At 43.9% G+C, this 17,996-nt stretch overlaps 2 protein-coding genes across 2 annotated transcripts in view; one reads left to right on the forward strand and one right to left on the reverse strand.

Moving 5' to 3' along the window:
* LOC149422771 (netrin-1-like) overlaps positions 1-17,996 on the reverse strand; it is a 453,397-nt gene that overhangs the window by 323,908 nt on the left and 111,493 nt on the right. The gene's annotated exons all lie outside the window — the stretch shown is intronic.
* Positions 7,297-8,376, forward strand: LOC149422772 (uncharacterized). Its single transcript, XM_089633525.1, has 2 exons — positions 7,297-7,383; positions 8,117-8,376. Exons 1-2 carry the CDS (start codon positions 7,297-7,299, stop codon positions 8,342-8,344), a joined length of 315 nt encoding a protein of 104 aa, XP_089489651.1. The 3' UTR covers positions 8,345-8,376.

Genomic DNA, 17,996 nt, shown 5'->3' on the forward strand with positions numbered 1-17,996 from the left:
ACCCTCCACACAGCATCCCCATGTCATCTCATGGGTCACTATTTTTCTTAGGGGAGCTAATTTAAAAAAGAACTTGACCTTCAAAATAAGAGGAAAATTACTTTCTACGTTTGATTTCGAAAAACTAAATAATGCCCGGGCAACGCTGGGGACTTCTGCTAGTACAAGTTTTTAAGCTTTAGAAGTTTAAGTTTTTAGGCCTGACACTTCAAAATATATATTATATGAAAAATAATAATTACCAAGCATTAGTTGCAGACAGATTTTGTTCAGTCGTTATATCTATATATGAGAAATAACGAGTAATATTGGTTCTATCGAAATATTGTTTAGTCGTTATATATATATATATATATATGTATGAGAAATACCGAGTAATATTGCTTCTATCGAAACATTGTTTCGTTAATTGTTTATTTATTTATGTCTATTCTTAAATACACATTTTACAAATGATTACAGTGGTTTATATTGTAGTACAGAGAAAAAAGTACAGAAAAAAGGTATAAAAAATAAAGAAAATATGTTGATGTAGGTAAAACTGTGTGTGGGTGATATTGTATGTTATGTATGAGAAATAACGAGTAATATTGGTTATCGAAATATTGTTTAGTCGTTATAATTATCTATTATCTATGTCTGAGAAATCCCGAGTAATATTGCTTCTATCGAAATATTGTCATAGTTATATCTATGTATGAGAAATATCGAGTAATATTGGTTCGATCGAGAAATTGTTTAGTCTTTGAGAGCCTGCTGCAGTAAATAGATATGCAGCGGAGATTGCTACAGCCGAGATTCAAGCCGAGATGACGGGATGCTGCGTGCTGGGTATCAGGGAGATCAATCAATGACGTTGACTTGATTCGTTGTTGATGTTGTCAGTATCTTGTTTCATTAAGGAGGTCAGTCGGGTGGATTGTTTAGTGTTGAAACTTAATTCTCACAAATTAGTTTTGGAAATATGTTACTCAATACTGTTTTGAAGTGGAGTTGAGAATTTAGTTGAGATTTATAAACATATATTATGAATGAAATACCTGTAAGCTGAATTTCACTATGTTTACAATAAATTTACTTCAATTTTGTAGGTTGGTTTTACTTTAAATTGGTTGTTTACACACCTTTTTTATTTCAATTTTTTTATTAGTTACGAGCATTTTTTAAAAAATTTTATTCAAAAAGTAATGTTACATCATAGTACAAAAATATATGTTACATTATGATTTTTTATAATGTACTATATACATAGACTAAACTATATAAGATGTAGGTACTCCCATAATTATGTTGAGCTTGTCTGTGTGGGGGGTGTGTTATGTGTTAGTCTTTTAAGGTGAAATTTAAAATCTTTTGAATTGTTATTTACATTTCTGAATCTTTCTGGTGTTGAATTAAAAAAAATAATATTAAGATATTTATAATTGAAGTATCCCATTGTTTGTTTTTACATTTCGGAGTTGGGAGAATTGATGTTTGGCTAAGATTTATATTATTTTTAAATTGTGCATTATTTATTTGTCTTTGCAAATTTGTAATGTCGCGTGGTAGAAATATAATACATTTAGTTTTCTGACTTTAAATTCTGTAAACAGAAGATCTGATGAATATCTATATATGATATAAGTAGAATTGTTTTAATATTATTTTTTGTGCTATATAAAGCGGTTGTGTGTGTTTTTTACAAGTTCCATCCCCTTCTATAATGTACAACTTTCTCTTAATTAGGATACGAAGTATTCTAAAGATAAATATATATCAGCATTTGGAGAGGGATTAGAAGGCGGGAGGGAGAGGACGAACCCAAATCAACAGAAGAATTGATGAAGGAATGAAAGAGGTAGTTGTTTACTTTACTTTCGAATTTTATCATCTTCTTTGTTATGAGAGATTTAAATTGTCCTCCACGCCTACACATGTGTTATGGAAGACAACAATACCTTGTATCTAATCGGACATTGGTAATTGTTATTAGTATTCTATATTGTTAAATATTATCTCCCACAACCGCACTAAGCGAAAGGATTAGGTATACCCTATACCTACTATTCTCAATGCCCTTTCAACAACTTTTTCACTAAGTTTAACTGGAGAATAACGAAATGTAATCCTTGTGCAGAGATGGCTTTACTTACATTAAGTGTACCGCAGAGCGAAAATGATGAACTACACTCGCCGTGTTAGCGATACCGATATTTGAGTTATAATTTAACTTAGCGGTCGCTCGTTTGATGCATGAAAGCCGTTGAGCTTACATAAATAAACATCTTAAAACATAAATACACGTTGCATGGTTTGATTTCTATTAATATTTAATTACAGAGCTGTCGGTGCCATATTATGCAGATAAGGCTATCGAAGTAATTATATGCAAGATGAACGAGCCTGAATAAATTATTACCAAAGTAAATGTTCCTGAAGTACCTACAATATAATACTAGTAAAGCTTACTTGTGGTAAAAAAACTGCATTTTTGTAAAACTTTAACTTTATTCATATGTTATAAATAACTTCAAAGCTTTGCGATGCATAAGTAGTTTTCATGAAAATAGCATTTAAATTGAGTATTTTCATTTTGCATTACAGCTTACGGAGTGGAAAGGTATTTTGCTATTTTGTTTTTTTTTTTTTAAATGAACCCGTAAAATTTTTTTTTTTAAACTATAATTCATCTATTTAAATACGTCTTTTAAAACTTAAAAAAAAAACAAAAAAATCGTTTTGAATATTGAACATTCCTACCTAGGAACTGGAGTCCACAAATATGATTTAAGATTCTCACGGCCAAAAGTATTTTTGTTATTTGTTTTTGGGGTGTTATGCCGTGTTTCGCTAACTCCTTCTTTAGCCAACGTTTCGGACAGCATCGCAGTGTCCATCATCAAGGCAGATGTGTTATTTGGAGTCAACAACTCTACAACCTCGCTAAATGCCGATCGGGATATCGTACATTAACTACTGAAACGTCTTCGTATTTCATAGAAATGCGTATATTGCCGCGTGCGTAAACGTGATTGTCACCAAAAGTAGATAGAATGCATTGTTATCGACAACGAGTCTGTCGAGTTTCAGCTCTATCGTGGGGAAGTGGGTCGATTTCCACTTTCCATTCATACATTCATTTAAGAAAAATAAAATAAAATTCAAACAGATGTATTTTAAGAATGAAATCATCTACGAGTATCACAAGAATTTGACGTGTTAAGTTGGATGCAAGCGGAGGAATATAATATCATAAGCGATTAAGCTTTACTTGAGAAAACGATAAGAGGAAGCTACAAGCCAAAAATGTGTATATTCTTGGTATACCTTATATTGTAGGTAATAGGCATAGGAGTCTAGAAACGTTCGATTTCAAGCACAAAACTGGTTTTTATTTATTTTGTAAATAATTTTATAAAAAGCTAAAAAGTTAATCAAGTGAAACTGTCACAGATAATCTAAGCTACAATACTGTATTTTGTAAGTTGTTTTCTTTACCCGTTCATACATTTCTATTGAAAAATATTTTTTTTATTAGTTTACATTTATATTTTTCATTGAGTAATTTATTTTTTTATTTGTATTTTACTCAAGCGAAACGATAGCAAAACCTTCAATTTATCTAAATCATATTTTTGGTATTCACAATGTAAACCAATTCATTATAAAGATTAATCAAAATAGTGTAATATATAAAACTAGGAAAATCATCATTTGGTTACGTAAAAAAATATTATTTATTGTTTTTGTGTTTTTCGTAAAACTCCATTTAATTTTTTTTTAAATTTAATAATATATTTATTAAGTTCTGCAAGTACTTTTTGGTTTTTGTTATTGTTACAGTTGTTTAGGCTTTCAAGGCCATTTTCAAACTGTCTTGTTTGAAAATTTGAAAATGACCTTGAAAGCCGAAACAGCTGTAACAACAACAAAAACCAAAAAATACTCGCAGAACTTAATAATTATATTATTAAATTTGATTTTAATTAAATTAAAAATATATATTATTATATTATTAAACCGATCATAAAAGTATTCAATTAAGAATCATGATATTTTATATGCGATTCGTCCAAGTCGCAGATATAAAAATACGTAGGTAGGAGCTAATAAAACTGGACACAACATAAATCATGCTGCTTAAATAAAAAATAAACAGTTCTTTATTTAATTGATTGTATTATAAAAAAGCAAAGCATTCAATAAATCGTGTTTTAATTATCAATGTATGGTAATTGGTACCTACTGACTGCGCTGAATAGATCTTATCCGAAACGGATGCAAATGACCGCTTATATTACAGATTCAATCTGTCTTTATTCTCTATTGGTATATAAATATTTATTTTATCTCTGTGATGGACAGACGAGATAATCTTTTAAGCTTGTGACTCAATATCTTATTTGACAACAGTATAAAGAAATCATTCATGATATTAATATCATTGAAATGCATTTTTTATCATTGCACAATGCAAACTAATTTATATTTTGTCATTCGATACAAGATTCCCAGCTGAAGTAAACCAATTTTGCTGTTGAACTATGGCATCTATCATCCCCATCTAAGAGAATTTTATTAGCTATAGTATTGGAAGGGATGTTTGGGAAGTTCTGGTTATCAAACATAACTAAAGCCAATTCAAGCAGCGCGGCGTTCAATGCTGTGGTTTACCACAGAATTCCAAATATTCAAAATTACAAAAATAATTACTCCGAAAAAAAGGGACGCGAATCTACCTATTTAATTATTTATTTAAAGATTTATATAATAATAATCTGCTGTGGGCGACGGATTTGATTTTTATACAAATCTACAGTTTTATTCCGATGTTGATGAAATTTTGCACACTTCACCTTAAAAACAAGATAAAGATCACTGTTAAAAAAAACCCCTATCATATTATCAACCCACCAAAGCAAAATTTTGATACCTACTTCTTTTTGAAATTTTGCACATCTAATTTTGTGGTTCAAAATAAGACGAAAATAAAAATCTACATCTGATTTAGAAAAACTCTGCGTAAAGCGCGGTCACCGCCGGGTACTTAAACTAGTTTCATATAAAATTATTTATTTAAATTCTTCAAATAAAATGACTAACTGTCTCAATCTCTTATAAATATATTTGTAAAATATTAATTCAAGAAGTCAAAAATATTAGGGAGGCAACGGTGATCCATTTTCTGGACAACTAAACGGAGTTTCCCAGAGAGGCATCGCATAATCAACTATAGTTGACTGAGCGTAATGAAGTCCTGTTTTAACTCGACCGTTTGGCAATTAATCTGTAAATTTGTTTGTACGTCGCGGTTCCGATTTCTAAAATCTGCTGCATCCACTTTACTATTCAAGCAAGCCTTACTTCGACAGGATGACTGACTTTTAGTGAGCTTTTCAATATTATGGTATCTACCTGCCTGAAGAAAGTTTGATAAAGCAATTTACTGTCATTGAGATAGAGAATCTACTTGGACAAATTGTATAAATCCTTTTTTACACGGGTTTTAATTAAGTCAGTAGATATTTAAGTAAATTTTAATAAACCTTTTGATTACAAAAGAAATTGAATTTGATTTATACATATAAAATAAAATTAGAAACATAGTTTTTTAGATGTGAGGTCTATTTTTCACGAGCTATTGATTTATCCTTGATAAATAAATAAACTTTAAAACTTCATTTCGGGTTTCCAGTTTCGAAAATTATTAGGATTTGGACTTCTCCTGAAGTCCATTTAAAATGAGTGTTTAGTACTGCTGCTTAGACACTGCTCAAGGACATCAAAAATTCTACGATATTTTTATAAATGGCGAAGTGTGAATGAACAACAAAAAACGATATATTTATTGTGTCAGCTCCCATTAATTACATTAAAAATTATCTCCATTAAAATCGTAATAACCTGAATAATAGGCTATACGTAGTTTCTAAGTCGGACGTCATATTAAATAAAAATTCATATAATAAATTACTTTTATTTCCTGTTCTATTCAAATCCCAAATCGCTCGGCTCGGGACTTGCATTAATGGGACGAATGAACGGGGATGTCATTTTTCAAAGCAGATTGAGATCTCAGCACTTAATAATGTCACCGAGTCTAAACATAGCCATTAGCTACTATTAGAAACATGGAATAAAACACCTACAGTGTGATTGGATTTTTAAATTGCGCCTCTGTGGTAAAACCACGAAGCTATAAATCCTACATTGTTTCTGACCAGGGTATCTAGCACGTTCCATTGATAAAAAGTTTTTATCGATAATGTTGGTTACTTGTCACAGTTCAGGAGCATGACTGCAGATCGCCAACGAACAAACAACAGTCCACAGCGACAAAGTGTTCGTAATTTATTCAACGTGAAGTGTTATTTGTACGTTTGTACGAGTTGTGTTCAGGAATGATGACAAGTTATCCGCATTATAGATAAATGCTTTATCGATCGACTATGCTAAATAGCCTGGTCTTCATAACCATTAGCTGTGTTATTGACAACCCCGCCATTATCGCCAATATAAAACTACAGATCAACGAGAAATACAAGACAAAATGTCGCATTATGCAAAACGAACAGAAAATTATTTGTGGATTTTCCTTCATGTTACGATGTAAAATAATTCGATTTGTTACTGACTTGCTTTTTTACCCTACCGGCTTCCCTTTTTGAAAGCATATCAAAATGTTAAGCTTTTGCATGGTCCCAAAATATAAAATTGAAAACAATATTGTACCGGACGTACCTCCACTGACTTGAATTAATTTGCATAAATCTGAATTTACGCAGAGGCAGTTCATTTACAAACTCACCTCTGCGCATATTCGAATTTATGCAACAAATTTCTCTATACAAAATCTGTACCTAATCTTATCTGTGTAAAACTTGTAGAACTATAAATCTTATCTGCTGATTAATAAATAAAACCACGGGGTCAAGCAGTCATCATTATAGACAAAAAACAAAGGCTTGACCCCCCGACACCGTCTTATAAATTAAATACCTATCATCTGTACAAAACATGGAAGATTTGCATGAAGATTTGAAATTGTGCAAACGCGGTTTCCTTTACAAAACTCGCCGTTTGCACAAAATTGAATATTGTGCAAATCTTCCCCTTTAAATAAATGTTTTCTCTCTAATATGTAAATTTGCACAAGGTTTGAAATTGTGCAGACGCAGTTTCCTTTACAAAACTCGCCGTTTGCACAAAATTGAATATTGTGCAAAACTCAATTCCCCTTTTAATATGTATGATGTCAATTCCCCTTTTTAATATGTAATTTGTGCAAACTCACAAAAATGTATTTAAATAAAAATGACCGGGCAAAGTGGTTTGAAGAACAGTCAGGGGCCAAGTCAAATTCGTCCCCTTCCAAGTTACGCAACAACGGCGCTCATTCCTGTGACAAATTCCGGGAACCCAAAAATAATTCTCGGAATTTGTCGCTAACAAAGGGAGAGCTAGGCCCGTTGGTCCTTTAAAAGGCGGACAACTTGTGCAATTCGGCAGAGAGCCAGCAACGATCGGACCATCAACATCTCTCCTGGACTGCCCCTGACTGCCTTCACTTCAAGCCTCTTCTGCCCTGGACCTTCACCTCAACCTGGCCTTCTTCTTTCTTCCGGCTCCCTGGTGTTCATCAAGAAGAAAACATTCACAATAGTCGAAGCGTCCCTAGTCAGGTCGCAGGTTCCCCCCTACCTTCCTCCCCCCTGCCTTATACCTTTCTCCCACATTTTCCCCATTTCTCCCTTTTCCCTATATTTTTCCCCATTTCCCCCCAAATTTTCCCCATTTTTCCCTTTCGTAATTTTTCCCCATTTTTTACCACATTTTTCCCCATTTTTCATTTTCCCCATATTTTTCCCCATTTTTTCAATTTTTTCAATATTCTCCCTACTTTTTCCCGACCTTCCCTTCCAAGGCGTCGAAGCGGCCAGCCGGCCACTCCCGCTATATCGTCTGTGCGGCCGGCGACTACAGTGCCGTCCCGTACATGGTCCTTCGAGCCGCGATCGCCTCTTCACGCCTTCACTACTTCGCGCCTTCCAGTGACGTCCCGAGATGCCGTCCCTGCGGAGCGGCCGCGAGGCCTCCACCCCAGATTCACAACCCGACGTGGAGCTGGTGACAGGCCCTCACCCCGCCGGCCCTGCCGGCCCTCACCCCGCCGGCCCTGCCGGCCCTCACCCTGCCCCCCCTGCCGGCCCTGACCCTGCCGGACCTGCCGCCCCACGCGCTGCCAGCCCTGCCGACACTCACTTTGCCGGCCCTGACAGCGCACCATCCTCCGATGCAGAGGAGGATTCAACCACAACAGAAGACACGGTCAGGCAGCTCCGGAAGGCGAACCGGACAATGAGCAGGCAGCTCGCTCAGCTGCTCGCAGCCCTCCCCACCGCGACGCAGTACCTGCCAGGGGCGGACCCCCCTGGCACCCACCTGCCGCCTACCCTGGTGCGGCCCCTGGTGCGCATCCTGCCGCCTACCCTGGTGCGGCCCCTGGTGCGCACCCTGCCGCCTACCCTGGTGCGGCCCCTGGTGCGCACCCTGCCGCCTACCCTGGTGCGGCCCCTGGTGCGCACCCTGCCGCCTACCCTGGTGCGGCCCCTGGTGCGCACCCTGCCGCCTACCCTGGCGGGCCCGCTGCTGCGCATCCTGGCGCCTGCCCTGGCGAGCACCCTGGCGGGCCCCCTGCTGCGCCCCCTGCTGCGCCCGCTGCTGCGCATCCTGGCGCCTGCCCTGGCGAGCACCCTGGCGCGCCCCCCGGTGCGCATCCCGCCGCCTACCCTGCTGAGCACCCTGGCGGGCCCCCTGCTGCGCCCGCTGCTGCGCATCCTGGCGCCTACCCTGGGGGCGGGTCCCCTGCTGCGCCCGCTGCAGCGCATCCTGGTGCCTACCCTGGCGAGCACCCTGGCGCACCTCCTGCCGGTTACCCGGGTGCCTCATCTCAGAGCTTCTCGCCGCTGTTCCCCCCGCAGCCGATCGCCGATGAGACTGCCCATCACACCAGCGAGTGGGTCCGACAAGGCGCCGACCCGTTCCTGGCACAGCTGGGCACCCTGCTGGCTGACGCCATCCGCTCCACGCGCGCCCAGGACAGCCCTCGTCCCTCAGTAGAGGAGGACCTCCGGATGACCGCCCTCATTGCCCGGCAGTCCACCGCCAAAGACCTCCCCATATTCTCAGGCGACCCCCTCGAATGGCCGGCCTGGATTGCGCAATACGAGCAGTCCACCTCGACCTGCAAGCTCACGCTGAGCGAGAACCTTATAAGGTTGCAGCGTGCGCTTAAGGGGAAGGCGAGGGAAAACGTGTACTCGCTCCTACTGAACCCGGACCGAGTGCCCGAAATTATTTCGACCCTGGAGGAGCGGTACGGCGGATCGGGCTCAATAGCCAACCTTATGCTGGATAAGGTGAGGAAGCTGCCCTTCCTGTCTGCCGAAGCCACCTTGGAGGAGATTGCGGACTTCTCCGGGACAATTCAGAACCTGGTGGCTTCCCTGCGGGACTTGAGGACGGGAGGCTACCTCACCAACCCCGCCCTGCTGGCCGACATCACTGCCAAGATGCCATGCACATTAAGGATGGCCTGGCTGCTGGAGCTGCGGATGCTGGGGCAAACAACCCAGTCCACCATCCTCCAGTTGGCAGCATTTTTGAGGGGCGTCGCCGGCGTGATCCCGGTCAGCGGAATGGTGGATCCCTTGAGATCCGGCAAAGGGCGCCGGGAGCACGTGCTGGCCAACGCTGTGGCCACACCGCCAGAGGGGAAGGCCAACCGCCCACCACCACCCGTAGTGAGAACAATAAACAAAAACAAAGTGAAAAGTGCGTGCGCTCAGTGCGGTGAGCCACACAGAACTCGGGAGTGCCGCGAGTTTATTGCCAAACCGCTCTCCCTCCGGTGGGAGACAGTCCGCACTAACAATCTGTGCCGCAAGTGCCTGGAGGCGCACCACTCCAGGGACTGCAAGGAGACAGTGTGGTGTGGTGTGGGTGAGTGCCGCTACCCGCATCATCGGCTGCTCCACCGGGAGACGGTCGCGGAGGTGAACCTGTGACGCCAGACAGTGGACAGCCGCGTGCTGCTAAAAATAGTGCCGGTTGTGTTGCGGGGCCCCACGGACGGGGAATTGTCAACGTTCGCTCTTCTGGATGAGGGATCCACCGTCACCCTAATCGACGCTGACACCGCAACGCAGATCGGCGCACGCGGCCCAGTCCACAGTCTGCGGCTGCACGGAGCGAAGGGGATGTGTACCTCCGACGCCCGCTCCCAACGCGTGAAGCTGACGATCCGGGGCGCTGGATTGGAGCCCACCTTCAACATCACCGCCCACACAGTAGCTGACCTGAGCCTGCCGGAGCAGCGCGTTCCTGGAAGACGCGTCACCCCAAAACTCTTGATCGGGCAGGATAATGCCCACCTTATCGTGTCAAGAGAGGTCCGTGAGAATAGCACTACTCGAATAGTGTCACGGACCGCTTTGGGGTGGATCGCCCACGGAGGCTCGAGCCTCAGCAATGACGGGCCAGCTACCACACTGGCCCTCCAGTCGGAGACCGCTGCAGATGCCCGCCTGAGGGAGTTGGTAACATCCAACTTTGCCGTCGACTCCCTCGGCGTCACGTCTGCGGCGAGAGTCAATGCCATGGACACAAAGGCCATGGCATTAATGGCAGAAACCACCCGCCCCCTACCTTCTGGGCGGTGGGAAACTGGCCTCCTGTGGAGACACCCTGACGCCACACTACCCGACAACCGGCAGTGTGCGCTGAAGCGGCTCCAGTCCCTCGAGAAAAAGCTCGCAGCGGACGCAACCCTGGCAGCGGCGTACAATGACAAAATGACGCAGCTTGTCACCAAAGGCTACGCCAGACGCCTCTCCCCCAATGAGGCGTCGCTCCCTGCCCCACGGAAGTGGTATCTTCCCCACTTCGCCGTCACCAACCCGAACAAGCCAGGGAAGATAAGGGTTGTGTTCGACGCCGCCAGCCGATGCCGAGGGACGTCACTTAACGACCAACTGCTCACTGGCCCTGACCTGCTGTCCTCTCTCCTGGGGAACATCCTCCGATTCCGGGAAGGCGGTATAGCCATTGCCGCCGACATCCAGGAGATGTTCCTGAGGATCCAAATCAGGAAAGAGGACCAGTCTTCGCAACTTTACCTGTGGAGGTCGCCGGACCGGCAACAGCCGGACACCTACCAGCTGGCGTCTATGATGTTTGGGGCTACCTGCTCGCCCAGCAGTGCCCAGTACGTGCGGGACAGGGTGGCCGGTCAGTACGAGCACCAGTACCCGGCCGCCGCAGCAGCCATTCGTTCACGGTTTTACATGGACGATTACCTGGACGCAGTGGACAACCCTGACGAAGCTGCTGCCCTAGTCCGAGACGTAAGAGCCCTCCTTGCAAAGGGAGGGTTCCACCTTACGAACTGGGCCTCAAACAGCCTGGACGCCATCGCCGATGTGCCCCCTGAAGACCGCGCCACCTCCACGGTAGCTATCAGCAGCGGGAGCAGCGAGACCGAGAGGGTCCTGGGACTGGTGTGGGACCCATCTACCGACCGCTTCATCTACACTTTCCTGGAAGCGGCCAGTCTAGAGGAAGCCACACGGCCTACAAAGCGGCAGCTCCTCTCCATCGTCATGAAGATCTTCGACCCGGTGGGTTTCGTCTCCTGCCTCACCATACGGTCGAAGATCCTACTGCAAGCCGTGTGGCGTTCGAGCGTTGGATGGGACGACCACATCACCTCGGAGCACGCTGAACGCTGGAGGGACTGGATGAGCCTGCTCCAGGAAAGCAGCGTCTCCATCCCACGACGGTCGCTCCGACAGAGGTCAAGCAGCGTGACCCTGCACCTCTTCTGCGACGCCTCGGAGCAAGCTTGCTGTGCCGTCGCCTACTTCGTGGAGGAAGTGCAGGGCACCCTAAAAGCCACCTTCATCGCCTGCAAATGTAAGGTGGCACCTCTCAAGCCGCTATCCATACCCCGCCTTGAGCTGCAGTCCGCACTCATGGCGGCTAGATTGGCCAGAACCATCCGGTTGGAGAGCCAAGCGAAGATAGCGTCAACCATCTTCTGGACGGACTCGACCACAGTGCTGTGCTGGTTACGCACCGATCCACGCACATACTCTGCGTTCGTGTCCAACAGGTTGGGCGAGATAGATGAACTCACCTCCATAGCCAATTGGAGGTGGGTCCCCACCAAGCAGAACCCGGCCGACATCGGCACCCGGGACTTGGAGCTGCCCGACCTGTCTCTCCAAGGAAGATGGTTCAACGGCCCCGCCTTCCTCACCACACCGGAGAGCGACTGGCCAAAGGAGCGCACCCTCACGAAGCCAGACGACCAGACCCTCGAGACCCGGCCCCGACACTACGTCGGGCACATCGCCACAGCCGGAGAGGCCCTACCTCTGGTCGAGAGGTTCTCGTCATGGCACCGGCTGATCCGGGCTACAGCGTGGATGCTACGCTTCATCAGGCGCTGTCGGACGGGCCCAAACCGTCCCCCCGAAAACTCTTTACGAGCAGACGAGCTAACGGAGGCTGAGCGCAGATGGGTGAGAAGGTCCCAAGAAGACGCCTTCTCCACTGACCTGCACACCATTCGTCTCAGCCAGGCGCTACCTTCCGCCAGTCGTCTCGTCAGTTTGGCCCCCTTCCTCGGACCTGATGACGTTTTGCGGATGGGCTCACGGCTGAGGGAGTTCACCGGAAGCACGAGCGTGGCGAAGACTCCCGTGATCTTGGATGGCACCGATCCATACGCCCGACTGCTGATCCGCCACTACCACGAAAAGGCGGACCATCCAAGCACGGAGAAAACTGTGGCCGAGATCCGGTGCAGCTTCTTCATCCTGCGCCTCCGTACCATCAGCAGGAAGATCAGCCACGACTGCCCCACCTGCCGCTTACGACGGAGCAAGCCCTCTCCTCCACTGATGGGGGTTCTCCCGCCGACCCGCCTGGCGCACCACGTCCGCCCCTTTACACACTGCGGACTGGACTACTTCGGGCCGATGGAGGTCACCGTCGGCAGACATCGGGAGAAGCGCTATGGAGCCCTATTTACCTGCCTCTCCACCCGCGCCATCCATCTGGAGCTAGCGGTCTCGCTGTCTGCCGACTCGGCGATTATGGCCTTACAACGGATGACCGCCCGAAGAGGTCAGCCCAAGGTGTTGTACTCGGACAACGGGACGAACTTCCGTGGTGCGGACGCGGAAATTCGGGATGCCACGGCAGCCCTGCAGCAGGATGACAGGATGACGGACGCCATGGCTACCAAGGGCATCGAGTGGCGATTCATCACCCCCCTCAGTCCCCACATGGGGGGAGCCTGGGAAAGGTTGGTGCGCTCGGTGAAAAGAGCCCTGAGCGCCACCTTAAAAGAGAGGGCGCCAAGGGAGGAAACCCTGCGCACAGCATTGGCAGAGGCTGAGTTTGTGGTCAACAATCGGCCACTGACTCATGTCTCTGTCGACCCGCGGGACGAAGAGCCCCTCACCCCAAATCACTTTCTCATGGGGTCTGCCGGGAACCGCCCGCATCTGTCACTCTACGACAGCAAGGAGGAGGAGGTATGTCTCCGTCGCCAGTGGCGTATCAGCCAACAACTCGCCGATATGTTCTGGAGGCGGTGGCTCCGTGAGTACCTCCCCACCCTGGGCGCCCGACAGAAGTGGCACCACCCGACTGACCCCCTCAGAGCTGGTGACTTGGTGGTCATCTTGGACCCCGCGCTGCCACGCAACAGCTGGCCGCGCGGACGTATCGTCGAAGCCATCCCAGCTGCCGATGGCCAAGTGAGGACAGCCCGGGTCCAAACAGCCACAGGGACGTACACCCGCCCGGCTGTAAAACTCGCCCTCATCCTCCCCGCACCAGCACCAGCGCCCGCACCGGCACCAGCACCAGCGCCGCCCTCTACAGCACCCGGACCACGGATGCCGCATGGGAGCCACAACCCCCAGCGGCCCAGGGGAACCGGACGTCGAGGACGCCGCCGACCTACACGTCCGGACCGCTAGGCGCAGCCGTGACTGCACCGGGGGGAGAATTGTACCGGACGTACCTCCACTGACTTGAATTAATTTGCATAAATCTGAATTTACGCAGAGGCAGTTCATTTACAAACTCACCTCTGCGCATATTCGAATTTATGCAACAAATTTCTCTATACAAAATCTGTACCTAATCTTATCTGTGTAAAACTTGTAGAACTATAAATCTTATCTGCTGATTAATAAATAAAACCACGGGGTCAAGCAGTCATCATTATAGACAAAAAACAAAGGCTTGACCCCCCGACACCGTCTTATAAATTAAATACCTATCATCTGTACAAAACATGGAAGATTTGCATGAAGATTTGAAATTGTGCAAACGCGGTTTCCTTTACAAAACTCGCCGTTTGCACAAAATTGAATATTGTGCAAATCTTCCCCTTTAAATAAATGTTTTCTCTCTAATATGTAAATTTGCACAAGGTTTGAAATTGTGCAGACGCAGTTTCCTTTACAAAACTCGCCGTTTGCACAAAATTGAATATTGTGCAAAACTCAATTCCCCTTTTAATATGTATGATGTCAATTCCCCTTTTTAATATGTAATTTGTGCAAACTCACAAAAATGTATTTAAATAAAAATGACCGGGCAAAGTGGTTTGAAGAACAGTCAGGGGCCAAGTCAAATTCGTCCCCTTCCAAGTTACGCAACAACGGCGCTCATTCCTGTGACAAATTCCGGGAACCCAAAAATAATTCTCGGAATTTGTCGCTAACAAAGGGAGAGCTAGGCCCGTTGGTCCTTTAAAAGGCGGACAACTTGTGCAATTCGGCAGAGAGCCAGCAACGATCGGACCATCAACATCTCTCCTGGACTGCCCCTGACTGCCTTCACTTCAAGCCTCTTCTGCCCTGGACCTTCACCTCAACCTGGCCTTCTTCTTTCTTCCGGCTCCCTGGTGTTCATCAAGAAGAAAACATTCACAATAGTCGAAGCGTCCCTAGTCAGGTCGCAGGTTCCCCCCTACCTTCCTCCCCCCTGCCTTATACCTTTCTCCCACATTTTCCCCATTTCTCCCTTTTCCCTATATTTTTCCCCATTTCCCCCCCAATTTTCCCCATTTTTCCCTTTCGTAATTTTTCCCCATTTTTTACCACATTTTTCCCCATTTTTCATTTTCCCCATATTTTTCCCCATTTTTTCAATTTTTTCAATATTCTCCCTACTTTTTCCCGACCTTCCCTTCCAAGGCGTCGAAGCGGCCAGCCGGCCACTCCCGCTATATCGTCTGTGCGGCCGGCGACTACAGTGCCGTCCCGTACAAATATTATCAAAACTTTGATGATTAGGTACCTCTCAGGTTATAATAATATAATTAAAAATAGCTTTTACCAAACAGCGTAAAATGACCGCAACAAGAATCACCAGTATGTGATTAATTTTTCTGTTTTCACAAAATGTTCCAAAACAGCTATTTACTTTAAAACACCCTGTTCCATTAAAATACCTAAATAGCCATTTTAAGAAGTAGGTATACAAATTCCTCTCAGCATTCTGTCAGAGAAACTCCGGAAAGACAAATTGGATACTTACAATTATGATTTTAAACTCGATACACATTATCGTAGAAAGGATCAAATGCTGTAGCCTGGTTTGATTTGAACATCGCGTTAAGAAGTAAAAAGTCGGGTTAATTTATGTAAATTCTTCCAACATGTGGATTGTGGGTCGTACCGAATGTTCACAATTTGTGTAAAAGCGGCGCCTTTGAATTACATAAATTAAAGCTTTTTCTCGGTACTCGACCATACTTTTTCAACCTAGACAAATTACTGCGAATCCTTGGATTATGATTAAATAGTATTATTTATTTCGTACAAAAAGCAGTTTGGAGATACCCACGTGATATAAATAATATTACTTGAAATGAATTATTTTTGTGACATGCAACAAAAGAACTGAAAGGGGAATTTACGTACAGTTTAACTTGTCGTGGGTTGGGAAAGGGTTTTTAGATGTTTAGGATAAAGCTGTCAAGCGCACTCTAAAATATTATTTTTAAGAGCGAAACAATGAAAATATATAAATTTTCGCCACAGAAAACAGAAAATATTGTATTATTGAATAAGAGGATAATACTAATAAATCCAAACGAAACATGAAATAGAATAAGACACAGAAAAATAAAAAGATAACGGTCTCAACTGGAAATCCTAACCAGGAACTCTGTTTTACAGGGAAAACGTCTTCCAACTCGACCATATTATAGCATTTATCCGAGACAATATCTGGGTTAAAATCCTTTTAGAACTTTGTAATAATTCAAAAAGATAGCAGCCAAAAATATGGGAAAAATTAATTGTAAGATAATATTGTCAATTCTGAATTTGAAATATGAGATCAACAAAAAGACTTACAAGAATTAGGTCCCAATGATTTAGAGGTTAAATATGTTTTCCCGGCAAGGCAGAGATCCTATGTAGGATTGCCAGTCGAGACCGTTGTATTTTTATTTTTCTGTGTCTTGTTCTGTTTCATGTTTCGTTTAGATTTATAAGTATAGTCTTTTTTTAAATTATATATTACATTGATGGGTTTAACAGTCAAAAGTTGTTCCAATAAAAAAAAATAAAAATTCGTTGTTCAAAAAACAACTTGACTGCTTGATTGGATGTTCGAAGAAAAAATGTAAGAACGTTTTGAAAAGACTACACACTCACAATGACTTCAAAATTCAAAGTTGTTAAAGAAGTAGAATAATAACAAATCTAGAAAAAAGGGTTTTAACTAATTTTATCATTTGTCTGTCTTTGAGTGTCTTAGTTAATCTCTTCGACAAACCAAAACGCTTCGAGGCGTTATAAATTCAACTGGAAATGACTCGCAGTGATCCTGTGTTTTGAAGATGCTGGCCCCAAATAGTTAATTTGTGTTATTTCCGAAGTTAACTGGTCGTTAGGAATCGTTAACGGGCGTTTAACGGTTCCGTTAGGTGTTGTGCCGTGATAAGTTAGTTCCCGTGAGAGGAGACGGTAGTTAGGCAACACGTACGAGTCGTTAAGTGTCTGGAGGAAAATTCACGAGAACCGGAAGATGGGAGAAGAAAATCGAAGCATCGGACCTGCCCGCGGTAATCAAGCTGCTCCCTCGTGGAAACAGACTACCTTTATAGGTAACGGCTAACTAATTCACCACACCACCGTTTCAATGAATAAAGAAAAAAATTACTTGAACGCGATGATATGTATGCATAAAACAATAAACAACCTATTAACAAAATAATATTCAAATAAAGTTAAATATACATAATAGAATGTGCAAGGCTACCAACAAATGACAAGGCAAATAAACAAAATAGTTAAGTAAACAAAGGAATATAATATTATAAAACGCTGCCGGAAACTTTAAGGTCTTACACTAATTGATGGATTCAAGTTGGATTGTAGGATCCACATTTATCAAAAGAAAATGTAAAATAAATAATAAAACTGTAAATAAATAATAATAAATAAGACATTTGTAAACTTGGGTGTAAAAATAGCTAAGATAAAATTAATAAATCAAATAAATTCGCAATTTACTTTAGTAGTATACTATAGTGAGACGACGCTACGGTAGGTTTACCTATTTATAGTATAGCGCGGTCGCTTTTGCATTAGAACACCAATCAATTCAGACCTAGTTAGCAATATCCGATTCTTTGTATTTGCCTACAAAGTAAAGTACATTGTCAATGTATGATTTGAGATTTCCACGGCCAAAAGTAGTATGGTGATTTGTTTGTAGGGTATTATGCCGTGTTGCGCTACCTCCTTATTTAGCCAACGTTTCGGACAGCATTGAAGTGCCCATCATCAGGGAAGATGTGTAATCTAGTAGATTACATATAGATTACGCATCTGCCCTGATGATGGACATTGCAATGCTGTCCGAAACGTTGGCTTAAGAAGGAGGTAGCGCAACACGGCATAATACCCCAAAAA

This window comes from Hesperophylax consimilis, chromosome 7 (genome assembly GCF_061612785.1).
Source record: "Hesperophylax consimilis isolate HC1 chromosome 7, BYU_Hcon_1.0, whole genome shotgun sequence".
Taxonomy (NCBI): domain Eukaryota; kingdom Metazoa; phylum Arthropoda; class Insecta; order Trichoptera; family Limnephilidae; genus Hesperophylax; species Hesperophylax consimilis.

Excerpts from the sequence above, each read along its gene's own strand:
- LOC149422772 (XM_089633525.1), top strand. The coding sequence starts at position 7,297 with ATGACCGGGCAAAGTGGTTTGAAGAACAGTCAGGGGCCAAGTCAAATT. Across the intron at positions 7,384-8,116 it reads CAACAACGGCGCTCATTCCT|GCCCTCACCCCGCCGGCCCT; the intron begins GTGACAAATTCC and ends AGCTGGTGACAG.